Below are 18,413 nucleotides of genomic sequence, written 5' to 3'. Positions count from 1 at the left end.
GATGGTAGTACTCTGGTGGCCACTCAAAGGGCTGCCCATCCGGGCAAGTGTGCTGGGCTAACAAGTCTTCACCCAAGGGTAGGACTTGGTGGGTTGAGGGCGCGGTGGTGGCAGCGGCGCCCGGGTTCACCAGGCCTTGCGACCAGGCTGGGGGCACCCTGAAGGTAAAGGGCACTGTGGAGACGGCGGCGCCCGGAGGTACTCGACCTTGCGACCAGGCCGATGGCTTAGTGGAGGTAGAGGGCGCTGTTGGAACTGCGGCGCCTGGGGGTACTCGGCCCTGCGACCAGGCCGGTGGCGTCTCCTGCTTGGCCGCGCCCGGGGTTGAGGCGCGTGACGTCACAGGGGGCGTGGTCGCGGCTCCTGCTTGAGGCCTAGTCTGGAGCGGTGGCGGTGCAGCGACGGGCACGGTAGGGGGAATTTCGGGCTCTGCGACGGGGAGCTGGGGCAGGCTCACGGTTTCTAGGCTTGGGGTAGTGACGTCCCCTTTACCTGCCTCCGTCTCTTCAGCTCCTTTCACGGCGTCGTCTCCGGCCTTCATTCCTCCTGCACCATCCTCAGAGGCGGTCAGACTCCTCGTCTCGGGTGGCGTGCTCCGCTGGTGGGTTCCAGCCTGCTGGGCCATCTCCCTGCTCCACTCAGTCAGCGTTTCTCGCTGCACCTGGGCCATCCTCCGTGCGAGGCCCTCCAGCGTGGTCTGCGCACGCTCCCGGTCTCGGGGAAGCTGTGCCAGGACCTCCACCAGGTTTTGTGGGGTGGTAGCTTGCAACAGGCTCCTGACCACAGGGTCGGTGCTGCCTGACTCTCCCTCCAACTCCGGGTGCGAACTCTCCAGACTCCTCCAGGCTGCACCCATCCTCACTCTTTTGTTCTGTATCCGCCCCCTTTCTGGGTGGTCCCAGGGCAACTTGGTGATTGTCAGTTCCAGGGGCAGACCCCCCACGCTGACGGACATCTCAATCATTGCAGTCTCTGCTGGTGGGGGCGGTTTCCGCTTTTGGCGCCATTCCTGGACCTGGCCCACGATGGGAGGTGGCCTCTTGCCACCCTCTGGCACGCCCATAATGGCGTCCGCTCTGCCAGGGCGGGAAATCTTCTCAGATGGCGGGAATCGTCTCTTTATGGCGGGAAACTCCGTGGATGGCGGGAAAAGGCTGCAGATGGCGGGCAAACGGCGGGAAACGACTCCGGACAACGTCCGATGGCGGGGACCCTCCGGAACTGGCGGGAGACTTCTTCTTACGGTAAATGTGAACTTTTCTTCAGGCACGCAGTACCCGGTGGTGGCGGGCACGTAATCCTGCCGACTACGCCAAAAGTTGACGCACCCCCTGGGCCATGTTCAAGGGATACCCGGAGCCGGATCTGGATAGGGGTAGTAGTCCTTGTGGCGGTGACCCGGTCCGTGCCCAGGGTGTCAAACTAAGTGTGTGGCAGTCTTTGTAGATGTTGTTTCTGTGTCGACTACGCCACCCGTTGATTTGCGGTCACAAGGCCGCCGCTGCAGAACAGTCCGCTGAGGCCGGTGGTATGGGTGCAGCGATGGTGGTATAACCCCCAACGGGAGGGGTATGGCCTCAGGGCAGTTGGTGCGGATGATGGGGGTAGTGATTGTGTAGAAAGGAGAGTCAGAGACGTGAGATGCAGTTTCGGGGTTTTTACTCACTGATGTTGCTTTAGTCACTCTGGCCTTGAGTGACCACCCGAGCCGTGCTGCGTCCACCAGGTGTGGGACTCGGCTAACCCCCAGGCAGTTCCGGAGCGTGGTCCTGAGCTTCCCTCTCACTCTCTTTCTCCTGGCCGTCCCCACCAGGGATCCACCTTGGTCCGGTTCCCTTGGGCCTTCTGATGGCAAAACCTTCTCTGGCTTTCCTGACCCTACTCTCGGTGTACCTTCCTGGTGGATGTGGTGAGGGTCGTGGCAAAACTTGCCCACGACCTCCGGTTCCTGGTTAAGGGTTACTTTTGCCTCCGCCAGCTTGGGATCCGGTGCCCTCTTCTGCCAACCCTTCACCCTTTTTTGGTCTGCTTCTGGGATCTTAGGGTTCCCTCTTTTCTGCGTCTCTGGGCCTTCCTTCTTCCTCTCCTCTCTCCACTGCAGGCTTGGCCCTGGAGCTGGGCCCAGCCGGAGCCACAGCTCCCAGTCAGCCCTCCTGGCTGAGCTCCTCTGCTCTGCTTCTCCTCAGGCTGAACTCGACCCTATTCTAAGATGGTGCCCACCATATATACTCCCTCTATGTGTGAGCCCAGGTGACCAGCACCCAATGGGCTCCTAGCTTTACCCAGAGTACTCCCCCTATCTGCCCCTACACTACTGGGATGTTCCACCCCCCTTCCCACTCCAGCCAGGGACAGACGCTGTCGTACCTGCACATTTACTTGGTGGGAGTACCGTAGTTCTGTCCCCCGGAAATGGGATGTATGTAGTGCATGCAGCCTACTGAGCTCAGTCCCACACTCCATCCTTACCCGGGAGTGGAATACCACACCTCTGGTGTGAGGTGCAATACCCCTGTAGCAACCGAGTCCTCAGGGTGCTACATAATGACCCTAATTCCTAATTTAGAGGGTTTTTTAGGTTTTTTTTTAATTTTATTTGTGTCTTTTAACTGTTTGTACAGATCCTAAGCATAATTTTGTGAATTAATGGAATAATAAAATAATGTTCACATTTTGTCATTTTAACAAGACTAGAATGAATTAATATTAAAGAGAAACAGAATAGGTTAAATTATAATAAAATTAATATCTAATACACTGTGTTCCAAATTATTATGCAAATAATATTTTCTCAGATTTTCCCAAATTACCTATATGAATTGCAGTCATTGTAATTTTCCAGTCAAATAACTATTAGAGTACAATTGAAAGGTTTTTGTACAAACTGCCTATGATAACAGTATATTTTTAAAAAAATAAAAAACTCAAACTGCACTCAAAATGCATGTTCCAAATTATTATGCACAGCAGAGTTTTCAACCTTTTTATTTTAATAAAGAACAAACAAATTGTCTTTTTTTAAATTATAAGCATTAGCAGGTTATTACAAACTGAAATCAAACAGTTTTCAACTCAAAACTTTATTCTAGGTGATGTTACATTTGCACATAGGACCCCTTGTTCGAAAGGAGCTTCTGAACTCTCTCGTCCATTGAATTTGTCAGGTTTTGGATGGTTTCTGCTTTAATTGTTTTGCATGAGGACAGAATACCCTCCCAGAGCTGTTGCTTAGATGTGAACTGCCTCTCGCCATCATAGACACTCCTTTTGATGATGCTCCAGAGGTTCTCAATGGGGTTGAGGTCAGGGGAGCATGGGTGCCACACCATAAGTTTGTCCCCTTTTATGCCCATAGCAGCCAGAGATGCAGATGTGTTATGTGCAGCATGAGATGGGGCATTATCATGCATGAAATGATCTCGATGGTCCAGATGGATGGAGTGGAGGATGGCTGGTTGATGGACACCCCATGCAAACACGGCTATGGCGCTAACAAGGAGGAGGTGGAGTAATGTTTTGGGCTGGAATCATGGGGAGAGAGATTGTCGGCCCTTTTAGGATCCCGGAAGGGGTAAAGATGAACTCCATAATGTATGTTGAGTTTCTCAAACAGCACTTCCTGCCATGGTTCAAGAAGAAGAACCGTGTATTCCGCAGCAAGATCATTTTCATGCATGATAATGCCCCGTCTCATGCTGCACATAACACATCTGCATCTCTGGCTGCTATGGGCATAAAAGGGGACAAACTTATGGTGTGGCACCCATGCTCCCCTGACCTCAATCCCATTGAGAACCTCTGGAGCATCATCAAAAGGAGTGTCTATGATGGCGGGAGGCAGTTCACATCTAAGCAACAGCTCTGGGAGGGTATTCTGTCCTCATGCAAAACAATTAAAGCAGAAACCATCCAAAACCTGACAAATTCAATGGACGAGAGAGTTCAGAAGCTCCTTTCGAACAAGGGGTCCTATGTGCAAATGTAACATCACCTAGAATAAAGTTTTGAGTTGAAAACTGTTTGATTTCAGTTTGTAATAACCTGCTAATGCTTAAAATTTCAAAAATGACCATTTTTTTGTTCTTTATTAAAATGAAAAGGTTGAAAACTCTGCTGTGCATAATAATTTGGAACATGCATTTTGAGTGCAGTTGAGTTTTTTATTTTTTAAAAAATATACTGTTATCATAGGCAGTTTGTACAAAAACATTTCAATTGTACTCTAATAGTTATTTGACTGGAAAATTACAATGACTGCAATTCATATAGGTAATTTGGGAAAATCTGAGAAAATATTATTTGCATAATAATTTGGAACACAGTGTATACTGTATACATTTTGCAGATCAGAGCATTAGTATTACAAGTCCAAATTTCTTTCATATCAGTGGACTGATGTCTACATTTTGTGACATTCAGCATGCACTGTGAGATTTCCTTCTAGTCTTGGGGTAGGCTAGACGCTTGCACAGATCTATCTAGTTACAGGCTTCAGCGAAATGGTGCCAATGTCGGCACATGTGCACATTAATGACGAGCCGAAATCTCAATCGGTGCATGCGTCACCACCAGCGAAACTTTCCGGAAGCCTACCAGGAGGTTAATATGTGCCATTTTACTGAAGCCTGCAACCAGATCGATCTTTACAGGCACCGCCCGCGGCTAGGTCGCCACTGGCAGAATTTTAAACAGTATTAAGATACAAACACCAGAGGCAGCTGAGGGGCCGTGGCAGAGATGAAGACCCTACCCACAGTCCCACCCCTCAGGTCCACCCCGATTGGACACCATTAAGACCTTCGGGTTGTACCCAATCCAGAATAGATTAAACTTTCTCAAGGTCCATATGGAGACTTCCAGAAGAGATGATGTAGTCAAGAAATGGTGGTTGTTGACACTTTTTTCAGACATTTTTACAGTTAGGTATAGAGATGATTTTGTCAGTCTCTTCAAAAATGGAATGGACATGAAGACAATATGAGTCCATTATCTGGAGAAGATTAGGATGCCAACCAGATAGACTTAAGCCCCCGTCTCAAATAGCGAGATCGCTAGCGAGATCGCTGCTGAGTCACAGTTTTGGTGACGCAACAGCGACCTCACCAGCGATGTCGCTAAGTGTGACACTTTGCAGCGATCAGGCCCCTGCTGTGAGGTCGCTGATCGCTGCAAAATGTCCTGGACCATTTTTTGGTCTTTGCCCTCCTGCTGGTCAGCACACATCGCTGTGTGTGACCAGCGGGACCAGCGATCAGGCTGGTAACCATGATAAACAGCGGGTTACAAGGGGCACACGCGCACTTAGTAACCCGCTGTTTATCATGGTTACCACTCTGCTACGGTGAGCGGTAATCTCCCGCTCACCGTAGCAGAGTGGTAACCTCCCGCTCACCGTAGCAGAGTGGTAACCATAATAAACAGCGGGTTACTAAGTGCGCGTGTGCCCCTAGTAACCCGCTGTTTATCATGGTTACCAGCCTGCTCCTGCTTCAGCAGGCTGGTAACCAGGAGCAGGACATCGTGGAAAGATTCTTTCCACGATGTCGCTGCTCCCCTGATCGCTGGTGAGCCTGCCTATTTGACAGCTCACCAGCGATCACATAGCGACGCAGCAACGATCCGTGACAGGTCGCATCGTTGTCGGGATCGCTGTAGCGTCGCTAAGTGTGACGGGGCCTTAAGACATACACATAAGATTTCATTAACGAAGTGCTAGAACACAGCTGGGTTCTGCTGTATCTCACATCTGTGGATGCCGTGGGTACATCGCCCGAGCCCATAGCATAATATTATGACCAGGTCTAGAAATTACCAGGGCAGAGTGATAGAAGTGGTTAGACAAAATCTTCCCTGTACACAGTTTTGTCCCTTACAATGAACTCACCTATCACATAAACAATAGTATAAGCACAGAGTACTCAAAATCTCTTGAAAATTAGCCCTACAGGGCCAGAGCTTTTATCACTAAATTAGACAATTTTTTTAATGCTCCTAATTATATACTGTATAATTAAGATTTTTTTCATTTTATTCTCTATCCATAAGGCTTTATAAGTAGTGAAATATACTGTGTTTTAACTGTCTTTGACCTAACTGGAAAGACAACTGCAAAGGTCTCAGCTGCTCGGGCTTCTGCAATATGACTCTTATGATCGGTAATAAAAGGCTTTTGTTAAGAAACCCCTTTAATGCCCACTCCTGTCTGTATTTTTTCATCAAATGGAGAATAACATTTTGGTACTAGGAATAGTGCAACATTCTTAACATTTCCCTAAGATATTTTTTTTCCTTCCCTTTAGCTGAGAATGGATCTCCTTCACATGAAGTACAAGTGGCCTTAGATGAGTAAGAGTGTGATCAGATTTAGGATATTTGGGCATCATGTATGAAAACTAGAGAGGGATAAATAAGGAAGAGTCCCTAATGCTGGAATTTTATAGGTGGGAGAGAAAATACCTTATTTTTTTGGCTGGACTTGTTTTTATGAATGATGAAGTCAATGTGCATGATGATGTACTCACAACGGTGTGCTCACCCATTGGGCATAAGTAAGAGTTTGTTACAAGAGGAAAAACATTTTACTTTCTGATCTGCAAGTCAAGCAAATAAGCAGAGTTTCCTTAATTTTTAACCCCTTGACAATCGGCTATACATGTTTTTATGGCATTGCAAAATAAAGACATTTGACATAGTGTGATGCACTAGCAAGATGCACCATCAGCGTCCTGCTTTCTTATATGCTTGTGGGCCTTTTTCTCTAAAGGGGCTATTAATATATGATGTTAGTGCGTACCAAACATAAAGCGTGGCTCTTATGTATACTGGGGGAAGAAGTGGTAATAAGTATATATGGTGAATAGAGAACCAGATGAGTATGCAATGCAGGCATAGGTGCAATACCCTTAGTGATAATCTAGGAGCAGGTTATACAGAAATAAGGGATTAAGGTGCATAGTAACAGGCACCATATTAGGGTTAGTTGCACTTATCCCAAATTCATATGTGTTATGCGCTGTGCGCAGGGACCCAGCAAGACTGACACCAAACAAGCAAAGGCGCAGCCACAGACGCACTTGGCACAGGCTGCCCAGCTAGGCGAGCCCTTGAGGGCCGGGAATACTCTTCACCCAGCTCCCAGTAAATGGAAGGGGGACTTTGGCAGAGCCCTTCCCAGGCCCACTGTCGCCGGACAGCTGGCGTCTGGTGACACGGCTGGTGCCTAGTCGAGGACCAGGTGAGTACTTCTGCAAGAACCCCAGGAAGTGTAACCAGAAGATAAAATGAGAACACCCCTGAAAAGATAGTAACACTAATGCTTGCACCACTCACCACCACAGAACAGGAAACTGCAATAAACAGCAGAGGACTGAGCAGAGATCAGGATTAAATAGCTCGCCTAATGATCAGTTGTTGAATACCTCCCAATCATCCCCAGACAGCCACTCCCTGCTAGTTTGAACAGCAGAATGGACAACATCCCACCGTTGCATAGTGCCAGACACAGCAGCGTCCTGTGTTGGCTTGCAAGCGGAGAAATCAGTGAGAGACACAGCGTCCCCTGTCCTCACACATCCTACAACACCAGAACGCAATGTTCCAAATGATTGGGACAGTCTCTGTGCACACGTAGTAGCTCTGCCTCCAGGGTCAAGACAATGGCGGCGCCTGCGACCGGAGAAGCGTAGCACCGGACCTGCTCCATTCCCAGGATGGAGCACAGAGCCACGATTCCTAACAATATGGAACTTGTGCACTTATCTGTGTGCTATATGGATGACTTAAATAATTTGAGGGCATGCTACTTTGATGTAGGATTTATGCATGAATATACAGTGTTATTTAGTATGGCTAGACCTTATGTATGAACGTTAGGTGATCAGGCACTGATGTTGTCAATGGCAGTATATCTGCTCTATATACGTTAATCTTAAATGAACAAACGGTGGCCCACCTTATGAAGCTGACCGGACCACGGTATCTGGTCAAAAGTGCCAGACCCTGAGCCGATTGTTGCCTACTCATATGGTAAATATTTAAGAAAAGGAGAAAAGATGAGTGTTGCGGCATAAAAAGCATGATTTTATTAAGTGAAAGTTACATGATAACATATACAAGAGATTTAATTAATTCACATCACAAGGGAAATAAGGTGCATGGTGCCAGATATCAGGGGATCACATGAATGATGGGGCAAACGGACTAAATGGGTGTAGATAGCTACACATATATGATGATGATGAAGACGGCGCAACCCGATGCGCGTTTCATCAAACTTTTTCAAGAGGCGCCTCTTGAAAAAGTTTGGCGAAACGCGCGTCGGGGCGCGCAGTCTTCATCATCACCTGTGTTGGGGGGTCTCATTGTTTTGAGGGCTTTACGGACGTTGGACTTTGGGTGAGTTTCAGACTTGATGCTGCTCTGATTTATGTGGGGTGGGCTGGGTTGCGAGTGGGACCGCTCATATACTCTGATCTAACTCTTTACTAATTGCACCAAGCAGTATAGTATTCAGTAGTAGTTCCTGTCACTATCTTTCTGATGTATGTCCCCATGCTCGCCTCCAGCATATATGTGTAGCTATCTACACCCATTTAGTCCGTTTGCCCCATCATTCATGTGATCCCCTGATATCTGGCACCATGCACCTTATTTCCCTTGTGATGTGAATTAATTAAATCTCTTGTATATGTTATCATGTAACTTTCACTTAATAAAATCATGCTTTTTATGCCGCAACACTCATCTTTTCTCCTTTTCTTATACATTAATCTTAGTTGATCAGCCCTCTGAATTCAATAGTACTGTATGTATTCTATATCCATCTCTGTCATTAAAGTGCATAGTGCATTCACCACATTTCTTTAGTGGATTTCCGTCGGCCGGAACTGCTCAATTGAGGAGCTCCTCCATCTTCTGATAGAGGCTGCGGCTGGGTACTGCACATCCGCCTGATTTAAATAGGAGGAATAGGAGGCGGATGTGCAGTACCCAGCCACTATCAGAAGATGGAGCAGCTCCGCAATTTAGTGTCTCTAGCTGGCGGCTGCCGCCAACACCGAGAACAGCTGATTGGTGGGGGTTCCGGGTGTCGGACCCCGACCAATCAGATATTGATGACCTATCCTAAAGATAGGTCATCAATGATAAAGTAGTGGACAACCTCTAAGTTACCATCCCTTTCAGTGAGCTCTAAATGTGAATGCAGAAATAAACGCAGAAAGATGCACTAAAATCTACATGTGTGGACAGGCTCGTTAATGATATAGTGGACTGTTACTAATCTTTGAGGTCTCTGATTTAAATGGATATTTTTTTTCGGTGTTATATATAAAAAATCCAACAGTAACTCGTATTATAATGGACTATTTACATATTATTTACTGAGCACCATCAGTGGATGGGATAACGTTTTTGTGGAGTGCCGATATTTTCTCTTTCCATTGGACATTTAAATATCCTGACACGCTTTACATTAGACAGGTATGATTTGCAGATTTACATTTCATATGTGCTTTAGTTTTATCATTCCTTTATAAATATTGGATTACATTGTAGCTCGTGCTTATTTATCAAACAGCTGCAACATGTCTAGCGTTTTATATTGATAACTGTATCTTTCATTCTGATATGTACCATTAACTTTAAAAAAATGAATACATCTTTAAAGGCACGTGATAATAATGTCATTCAATGTTTTACGTGAGTTGTGTTCCTTGGAACATTGGCAAAGAAATTCCTGGGAGGACTGCTACATGGAGGCTGACGATGATGATATGCTCACTACGGTGATGTAATTCTCCTCAGACCACAGGCCGCTGAACTTGGAGAGATAAAGTATGTTGTAAGAAATGAATGCCATTGCACTAACATTGAAAGGGAACCAATCATCTCATTTTTACATATGGAAGTAATATGTAGTAATAAGTAGTATGGCTGGCTGGGTGCTTGTCCCCTAATAAAAATAAGACCTTTATTGTAGTGGTCCATCATAAGAAATCTAGCGTAAAAGCCAAATCCAAACCAGGAATCTGGAAATGCTCAGGGGTGGGGCATGTCAGTACACGCCTCATTGCACTTCCAGACTGATTTGCATATGGCTTCTATGCTAGATTTCTCATGACTGGCACATCGGATTCCTACTAAAAGGGTATTGTTTTTATTGGGGGACAATTGCCAATACATCCTTACCACTATATGTAAGATTTGTGTAAAGTTCCCATTAAAAGTTAAATTTTCTGCGCTGGTTATGAAAAGTTACACATTTCACAAACATTGCTTATCATTCCATTCGTTGCTGTTCTCTATGGCTGAGGCTACAAGGCAACTTTGGCCATGATACACTTCAAAGATGGCAGTATGGCGATGGTACATAATACCATAATAAAAGTGAAATGTGATTACGGTGACCAGCTCCAGCTGCATCGGGGACATGCACGTCACAAGAATTGGATTTCTTACGACTTTTGTGTCATGGTCACGGCAACTTGGAAGTGGCAAGTCATTCACCTTCATAATTTTCAGTATAGTTCAATAAGCACTGCCATACTGTGATCTTTAGTTTTGTGTCGTGGCCAAAGTAGGCTTGCAGTCCCAGTCTAAAGCTGCCCATACACAGACAAATAATTGCTCATCAGTTATAGGGGAAACAAGATAAGAGGTAAATGATGCCACTAGGGCAGCTAGCCCTACCAGGAAAAAAAAGGATTGACAGCTCAAAATCCATCCCATCTACGTCATTGTATCCGGAAGTGCGAAAAGTAGACTGTTGGCTTGTCCCCATAAATAAAACATCATGGTGAGCTTTAATAACCCAGCAATCAGTAATAGGATTCATACACACAAATATATTCCATCACCAGGTTGTATAGGGATCATAGGCGGATTATAATGAGGGCAATCTGGGCTACCACCCGGGGCCCCGGGGGGTCCATGGCCAGATTGCCCTCATTATAATATGTGCGGCGCCGCGGCACATACCGGCAGTCAGAGGCGGGGGGGCCCCCGGACGACTCCCCCAGCAGCGGCGCACTGCCGCTGCTTCTTCTTCGGCAGGGCCAGCACTGCACCTGTTAACTTCCCTGTGCTGGCCAGGCCGCGTCACTGCTAGGAGACACGGCCCTGTGCGCGGCCGTGTCTGCTAGTGTGACGTCACGCAGTGCGCGCCCGGCCTGCACTGCTGCATCGGAGAGGAGCTGGAGGACGAGCCGAGGCGGGGGATGGTGAGTGTGTGAGTGTGTGTATGTGAGAGTGTGTGTGTGAGTGATTGAGTGAGTGTGTGCAGGCAGATATCATTGTGTGATGCCTGTTTATATGTATTTTTGTGTTTCAAATGTGTTTATGCGTGTATGTATATGTCTGTGTGTGTGCGTGACTGCGTGCGGCCTCCCGCTGTGTATAGATGGCGCCGTGCGGCCTCCTGCTGTGTATAGATGGCTACGTGCGGCCTCCTGCTGTGTATAGATGGCTACGTGCGGCCTCCCGCTGTGTATAGATGGCTACGTGTGGCCTCCTACTGTGTATAGATGGCTACGTGCGGCCTCCTGCTGTGTATAGATGGCTACGTGCGGCCTCCCGCTGTGTATAGATGGCGCCGTGAGGCCTCCTGCTGTGTATAGATGGCTACGTGCGGCCTCCTGCTGTGTATAGATGGCACCGTGGGGCCTCCTGCTGTGTATAGATGGCTACGTGCGGCCTCCTGCTGTGTATAGATGGCTACATGCGGCCTCCTGCTGTGTATAGATGGCTACGTGCGGCCTCTTGCTGTGTATAGATGGCTACGTGCGGCCTCTTGCTGTGTATAGATGGCTACGTGCGGCCTCCTGCTGTGTATAGATGGCTACGTGCGGCCTCCTGCTGTGTATAGATGGCTACATGCGGCCTCCTGCTGTGTATAGATGGCTACGTGCGGCCTCCTGTTGTGTATAGATGGCTACGTGTGCTTGATATTAAGCCATACAATTAATGTAAGGCTATGTGCACACGATGCAGAAATGCTCGGGATTTTTTTTTAGCGTTTCTGCATCTCCCTGGCAGAAAAAACGCATGCGGATTGTACATGCGTTTTTCCTGCCAGGGACGTACGGATGTGAAGCGTTCTTCACATGCATTTCTGCATGCGGGTTGTCAAGCGCTTTCCAAGCGATTTTAGCATCACATGGAAAAGTGCTTGACAACGTGGTCACACTATATAAATCCAGGCACCCCTATTAATCTTAAGCTTATTGTTTTATAAAAATTGGTGTTTTTGCAACAGCTATTTCAGTTTGATATATGTAATAACTGTTGGACACAGTAATGTTTCTGCCTTGAAATGAGGTTTATTGTACTAACAGAAAATGTGCAATCTGCATTCAAACAAAATTTGACAGGTGCATAAGTATGGGCACCTCACCAGAAAAGTGACATTAATATTTAGTAGATCCTCCTTTTGCAAAAATAACAGCCTCTAGTCGCTTCCTGTAGCTTTTAATGAGTTCCTGAATCCTGGATGAAGGTATTTTTGACCATTCCTCTTTACAAAACAATTCCAGTTCAGTTAAGTTTGATGGTCGCCGAGCATGGACAGCCCTCTTCAAATGATCCCACAGATGTTCAATGATATTCAGGTCTGGGGACCGGGATGGCCATTCCAGAACATTGTAATTGTTCCTCTGCATGAATGCATGAGTAGATTTGGAGCAGTGTTTTGGATCATTGTCTTGCTGAAAGATCCATCCCCTGCGTAACTTCAACTTCATCACTGATTCTTGAACATTATTGTCAAGAATCTGCTGATACTGAGTGGAATCCATGCGTCCCTCAACTTTAACAAGATTCCCGGTGCCGGCATTGGCCACACAGCCCCAAAGCATGATGGAACCTCCACCAAATTTTACTGTGAGTAGCAAGTGTTTTTCTTGGAATGCTGTGTTTTTTTGCCGCCATGCATAACACCTTTTTGTATGACCAAACAACTCAATCTTGGTTTCATCAGTCCACAGGACCTTCTTCCAAAAAGAAATTGGCTTCTCCAAATGTGCTTTTGCATACCTCAGCCGACTCTGTTTGTGGCGTGCTTGCAGAAACGGCTTCTTTCGCATCACTCTCCCATACAGCTTCTCCTTGTGCAAAGTGCATTGTATAGTTGACCGATGCACAGTGACACCATCTGCAGCAAGTTGATGCTGCAGCTTCTGGAGGTGGTCGGAGGATTGTCCTTGACTGATCTCACCATTCTTCTTCTCTGCCTTTCTGATGTTTTTCTTGGCCTGCCACTTCTGGCCTTAACAAGAACTGTCCCTGTGTTCTTCCATTTCCTTACTATGTTCCTCACAGTGGAAACTGACAGGTTAAATCTCTGAGACAGCTTTTTGTATCCTTCCCCTGAACAACTATGTTGAATAATCTTTGTTTTCAGATCATTTGACAGTTGTTTTGAGGAGACCATGATGCCACTCTTCAGAGGAGATTCAAACAGGAGAACAACTTGCAAGTGGCCACTTTAAGTAGCTTTTCTCATGATTGCATACACCTGGCTATGAAGCTCAAAGCTCAATGAGGTTACAAAACCAAAAAAAGTGCTTTAGTAAGTCAGTAAAAAGTAGGTGGGAGTATTTGAAACAAGAAAATGATAAGGGTGCCCATACTTATGCACCTGTCAAATTTTGTTTGAATGCAGATTGCACATTTTCTGTTAGTACAATAAACCTCATTTCAAGGCAGAAACATTACTGTGTCCAACAGTTATTACATATATCAAACTGAAATAGCTGTTGCAAAAACACCAATTTTTATAAAACATTAAGCTTAAGATTAATAGGGGTGCCCAAACTTTTTCATATAACTGTATATACTTACCTTCTGATGGCCTGCCAATGTCAGCGGTCGTGTGACCCGTCACATGACTAAATGACGTCACCACAGGTCCTTTAGTCTATCGCGAGCTGCCGGCAAGCCAGGACGCATTGGATAAAGACTCCGGGGGCCATCAGAAGGTAAGTATAATATTTATTTTTTATTTTATTCTTTTTTTTACAGTTTCTATGGTACCCAGGTCCGGAGGAGAGTCTCCTCTTCTCCAGACCCGGGTACCATCCGCACATTGCAACGATAGTGGATTGTTTAACCCCACTGTCCAGAGTAAAAGGCTGGAAGTAGTTGCAGCGGGCAACATATTTCCCCTGCAACTGCTACATGAAATATCCTATAAGGTTCATTAAGATTGTGGAATTTGTAACCAGACAAAAACTGAAATGAGGCTACAATATAATAGTGTCCGGTTTTACATCATTATTCCAGTATTGATGGAGGGTTATTGTTGCAGGCTAACCAGCTGCCATCCTTACAGTGCCAGATGACATATATTTTATTAAAATTGGTTTGATCTGAGTTTTTCATTATTAGTCATTAAAGATACATACAACATTTAAATGTAGTAACTAATTTTTAACATAAGCAACTATGAAAGCACATATACTGATCACAATGGGCAGGACCAGGGGCACATTACTAATATACAGATATATTATAATATACATGTCTAGTTTAGTAAGAATGACTGTAAAGAATTATATATATACACACATAATTGTTGATTCTTTACATTGTTGCACTATGAGAACCAAGTCTTGGTGATTTTGCTTTCTTAAAGGTTTGCTCACACTGCCAGAGAATCAGGATGATTATGCTAATATGCTAATGACACTTGGCTCAAGTTCTGTCAGTGTGATCATAGGGTCACCTTAGTATGATCCGATTCTCACGCATGAGAGTATCGCAGCACAGCTGCAGAGAGGATGGAACACTTAATTTCTCCTTCTCCTCCATTGTCTCTGTGCGCGTACATCAGACTGCACTCAAATGACATCCGAGTGCAGGCCAATGTTTCACATGCACCCATAGACTTGTATGCAGCATGCTGCGATTGTTTTCTCATGTTGAATCGGCATGAGAAAATAATCACAGACCTGCCCTGCCCCAAAGTATAACACTGGACCAAGCGCTATCCGATAAAACATCAGACAACATTCGGCCGTGTTATACGCTCATGTGAGCGAGCCCTAAAGCTGATCTGTCACCAGAATGCATACTAGTTATAGCTATTAAATTAAGGAGGATTCATTATGGGCATTCATGTGATTGGCAGCTGAGGACTGATTGCTTACTCCTTTCGGGTGGTAAATATTGTAACAGTATTTTCATCCCTACTAGGGCTCATTGTCATTCGAGTGTGATCCAATTATTTTCATCGACCCATTGACTTGCATTGCTGACATTGATCCGACCATTGGATCAAAATCCGACGTCTCCCATATTTTCTGTGGATCACTCAGTCTGAGGAAAAAATCGGACATGTGAATGGCTCCATAGACTATCACAGGTACGAGTCCTATCCAAGAAAAACGTCTGAATGAACCATAATACTGAAGCCACTTTTCACGTGGAGACATGTACATATAACGAGACATGGCATACATACAAGGTCAGAGGGGCAGAACAAAAGCGGCATTTTTAGTATAGGAAGCACCCAATTAAAATCTGCTCCAAGGGGCCCTTATTAACTACAACAAACATTGTGGAATCAAAAGATTCATTCTAAAAATGGTAAGCCCTGGGGGGCAGAATCCTCTCTCCTGTGCTTCATTATATGCCAGATGTTTGGTTTTGAATATTTTTCATGATGTTTCCAGCTTCCCCTATGCAAGATATATTGGAGCTATATAACATCTACCCATTTACATTGATTGCAGAAGATTCTAGCATTGATTACCTGAATAGACTTACAGCACTGTTCATCCTGATCACCCTGATGCATGAATAGAGTACCAGAATTGCAGTAATAATTACATGGCTATAGCAGCAGGAGAGACCCAGCATATCTATAAATGTAGATTTAGTAAGTAGATATGTGGCAGCTCCTTAAAGTGCAGTAATGCAGCTATTAGTGGCTGTCACGTAGCATGTGTTACTTGTATAGCAGAACGGAATAATGGAGTATTGGACACTCATTGCCACAATAATCACAAACTAACACCCCACCTTTCACTGTTACAGAGAATTATATGGATATTTACTGGAAGCAGTCATTCTCTTCTCATTCTTGTATTATTTACTTAGAGTTTTTAACATCAGAAATACATCATTCTATGTCTCTGTTCACACTTCAGGGGCCTCCCATAGGACATTTAGTCATATTTAATGGGAAGACTAGGGTAACATACACCGCGATTCCATAAATTACAGACACCTTGGAGTAACCAAATGGACTGACTTTTAATGTTGGCTAATTGGCGATTTAGGTGGCCGTCATATCATTAATCTGACACACCAATACATTTGTTTTTCTGCTCTAATGATTGATCAGAAAAAGAAAAATCTTTACCAGAGTGTGAACAGAGTCTTAAAAATACTCCAGTATTCAAGATACTTACTATGGGAGTCACTCTTCTCCCGACATCCATCTACTTTCCCATCTGAATTGATCCTCAGAAAGAATCCTCCATTCTTACAGTAGAGTCTCTTGGGGTCTTTAAAGTTTCCTGGGGGAAATGGAGTGCTTCCCCCATCATCTGGCATTGGTGGGAGGGTGGTGATACTACCTGCTGCCATCCCCACCTCCAATCTGAAGCGTTTGTCCCTTGTTGTTGGCAGGGTGGCCCTGATCCAGCAGGTAGTAGTGGCTCTCAGATAAAGGTCCTGTGTTCGCAGTCTCTCCTTGGCTGGGCCTCCTCGCTGTTCATTCAATTACTGGCAATAGAAAGTAAGGGCCAACTCTTAGGAGTCACTCTACTGTAAATTCATGATGTAAGTATTAGGATCTTGCATCTAGCCCTTTACCTCTGCCTCCTGATGTCCTAAAATTGTGTCATCCATGCTGGAGAGCAGTGGTTCCAGAAGCCTGGGGCACTCTGCAGGCTGTTCTTCATCCTGGTCCAACCCTTCACCATCAGGACTTGTTCTGTCAAAATGGACTTATTTATTTATATAGGTGAAGCCCTCCTACACCTCCCTCTTTTTCTTCCTCCTACTTCTGCTGCTCCTTAGTGATGTTGCGAGCACTCTGTATTTTCCCAGGAAGCTACATGGAAGCACATTGCCAGAAAGGGAATTGACTGTAAGAAGCGGTATAGTGTTCCTGGGTATTTTCTTAGACAAGCTCTGCCAGTCACTTCTCAGCATTAGGCTCCCTCCCCCAGTTCTGAATTACTTTGCAGGGCAATCTTGGGAGGAGGGAGAGACAGGAGAGGAGTTGGGGGGGTTTGTGCAACAGGAGCTTGCCAGTACTTTTATTATTCAGCTTTTAGAAAAACTCTGGAGAGGAGCAGCAGGCGTCACAGCTCTGAAACTACCAGTAATATCTTCTGTTTCTAGCTGCTCAGGCCGTAAGCCATCTGAACCGTATGAACTTATTTCACACGTCACACTTTTGTTTTAGGAAATAACATTTTGTGCAGTAAATAATGTTTCCCTAGAATAAAATGTTATATTAAATGCTAGTGTTATCCTGACGCATGAGTGAAGAACTCCTGCCTGTATTAAAGTGTAACTAAACTTTCAGAAAACTTTTTTGTCCTGGGTACTGAGACCCCAGTGATCGCCAAAATGAATGTTCAGAAGGAATAGTGTCCGCAAAGCAGTGCTTGGTGAACACTTATGTCTCTTTGTTTCAACTTTCCATCACGTTCTCACCATCCAGACGCCAACACTCAAAACTTAACATGTGAATAGTTTTAAGTATGCACTAGGGATGAACAGACCCGTGGAAGTTTGGGTTCAACTGAACTTTAGTCCAAAGTTTGGTTTGGGTACCAGAACGCTACCTGAACTGTGAAGAATATTGGAGATATAGTTCCATGTCAATCATTTGTATCCTATTTGGCATGGGATTATAAGCACCCCTTCAGTGTGTAGAGTGACAGATATCATACCTTGAGCCAGCTCAGCTCAGAACAAAGGGCTTGCTTGCCTTGTGAATACCATGTGGTCTGAGTCAGCTATGATTTCATAAGGAGAATATGAACTTATTGTACGTCCTGGCCATACATTGTATATATGTCAGAGATCCCCAAACCGAACCGCACACCGTCCAGTGTCCCGATCTCTTCTGGCCTCACAGGGTGGAGAGATACATATAATATCTGGTGGGGAACAGATAGTACAGCTGTGTTTAGTCTCCAGGTGTAGTAGGGGCCCAGCTGGATCCGATAACACCAGAACTGCCTCCCTAGGACCATCCATTAAGGAGTTATGACCCATCTAAAGTTTTGGAGTTATCTGCCAGGGGCACAGGGAGGGGACTCAGGTTCAGCCTGGAGGGCAGGAGGAGAGGTACCCATAGGAGATATAAGCTAGAGTAAGGCCATGTGGCTCTCTCTCTCTCTTTGATGTATGTGGCCACTTCGAACAGGCGGGCTCATGTCGAGTAATGTGCTGCA

At 45.5% G+C, this 18,413-nt stretch overlaps 1 protein-coding gene across 1 annotated transcript in view; it reads right to left on the bottom strand.

The window, feature by feature from the left end:
* FGF2 (fibroblast growth factor 2) overlaps positions 1–17,256 on the bottom strand; it is an 87,547-nt gene extending 70,291 nt beyond the window's left edge. Inside the window, exons 1-2 of the mRNA XM_073641426.1 lie at positions 16,816–17,256; positions 16,410–16,725 (exon numbers count right to left, since the gene is read on the bottom strand). Coding sequence (XP_073497527.1) covers positions 16,410–16,587 — 178 coding nt within the window. The 5' untranslated portion in view covers positions 16,588–16,725; positions 16,816–17,256. The remainder of the gene's footprint in view (positions 1–16,409; positions 16,726–16,815) is intronic.
* Between the last annotated feature and the right edge of the window lie 1,157 nt (positions 17,257–18,413).

Source organism: Phyllobates terribilis, unplaced genomic scaffold (assembly GCF_046119375.1).
Source record: "Phyllobates terribilis strain yellow unplaced genomic scaffold, ASM4611937v1 Scaffold_1__5_contigs__length_1240528914, whole genome shotgun sequence".
Taxonomy (NCBI): Eukaryota; Metazoa; Chordata; class Amphibia; order Anura; family Dendrobatidae; genus Phyllobates; species Phyllobates terribilis.
The sequence above is the reverse complement of the archived record's forward strand: the minus strand, read 5'-3'. Positions and strand labels throughout refer to the sequence as shown.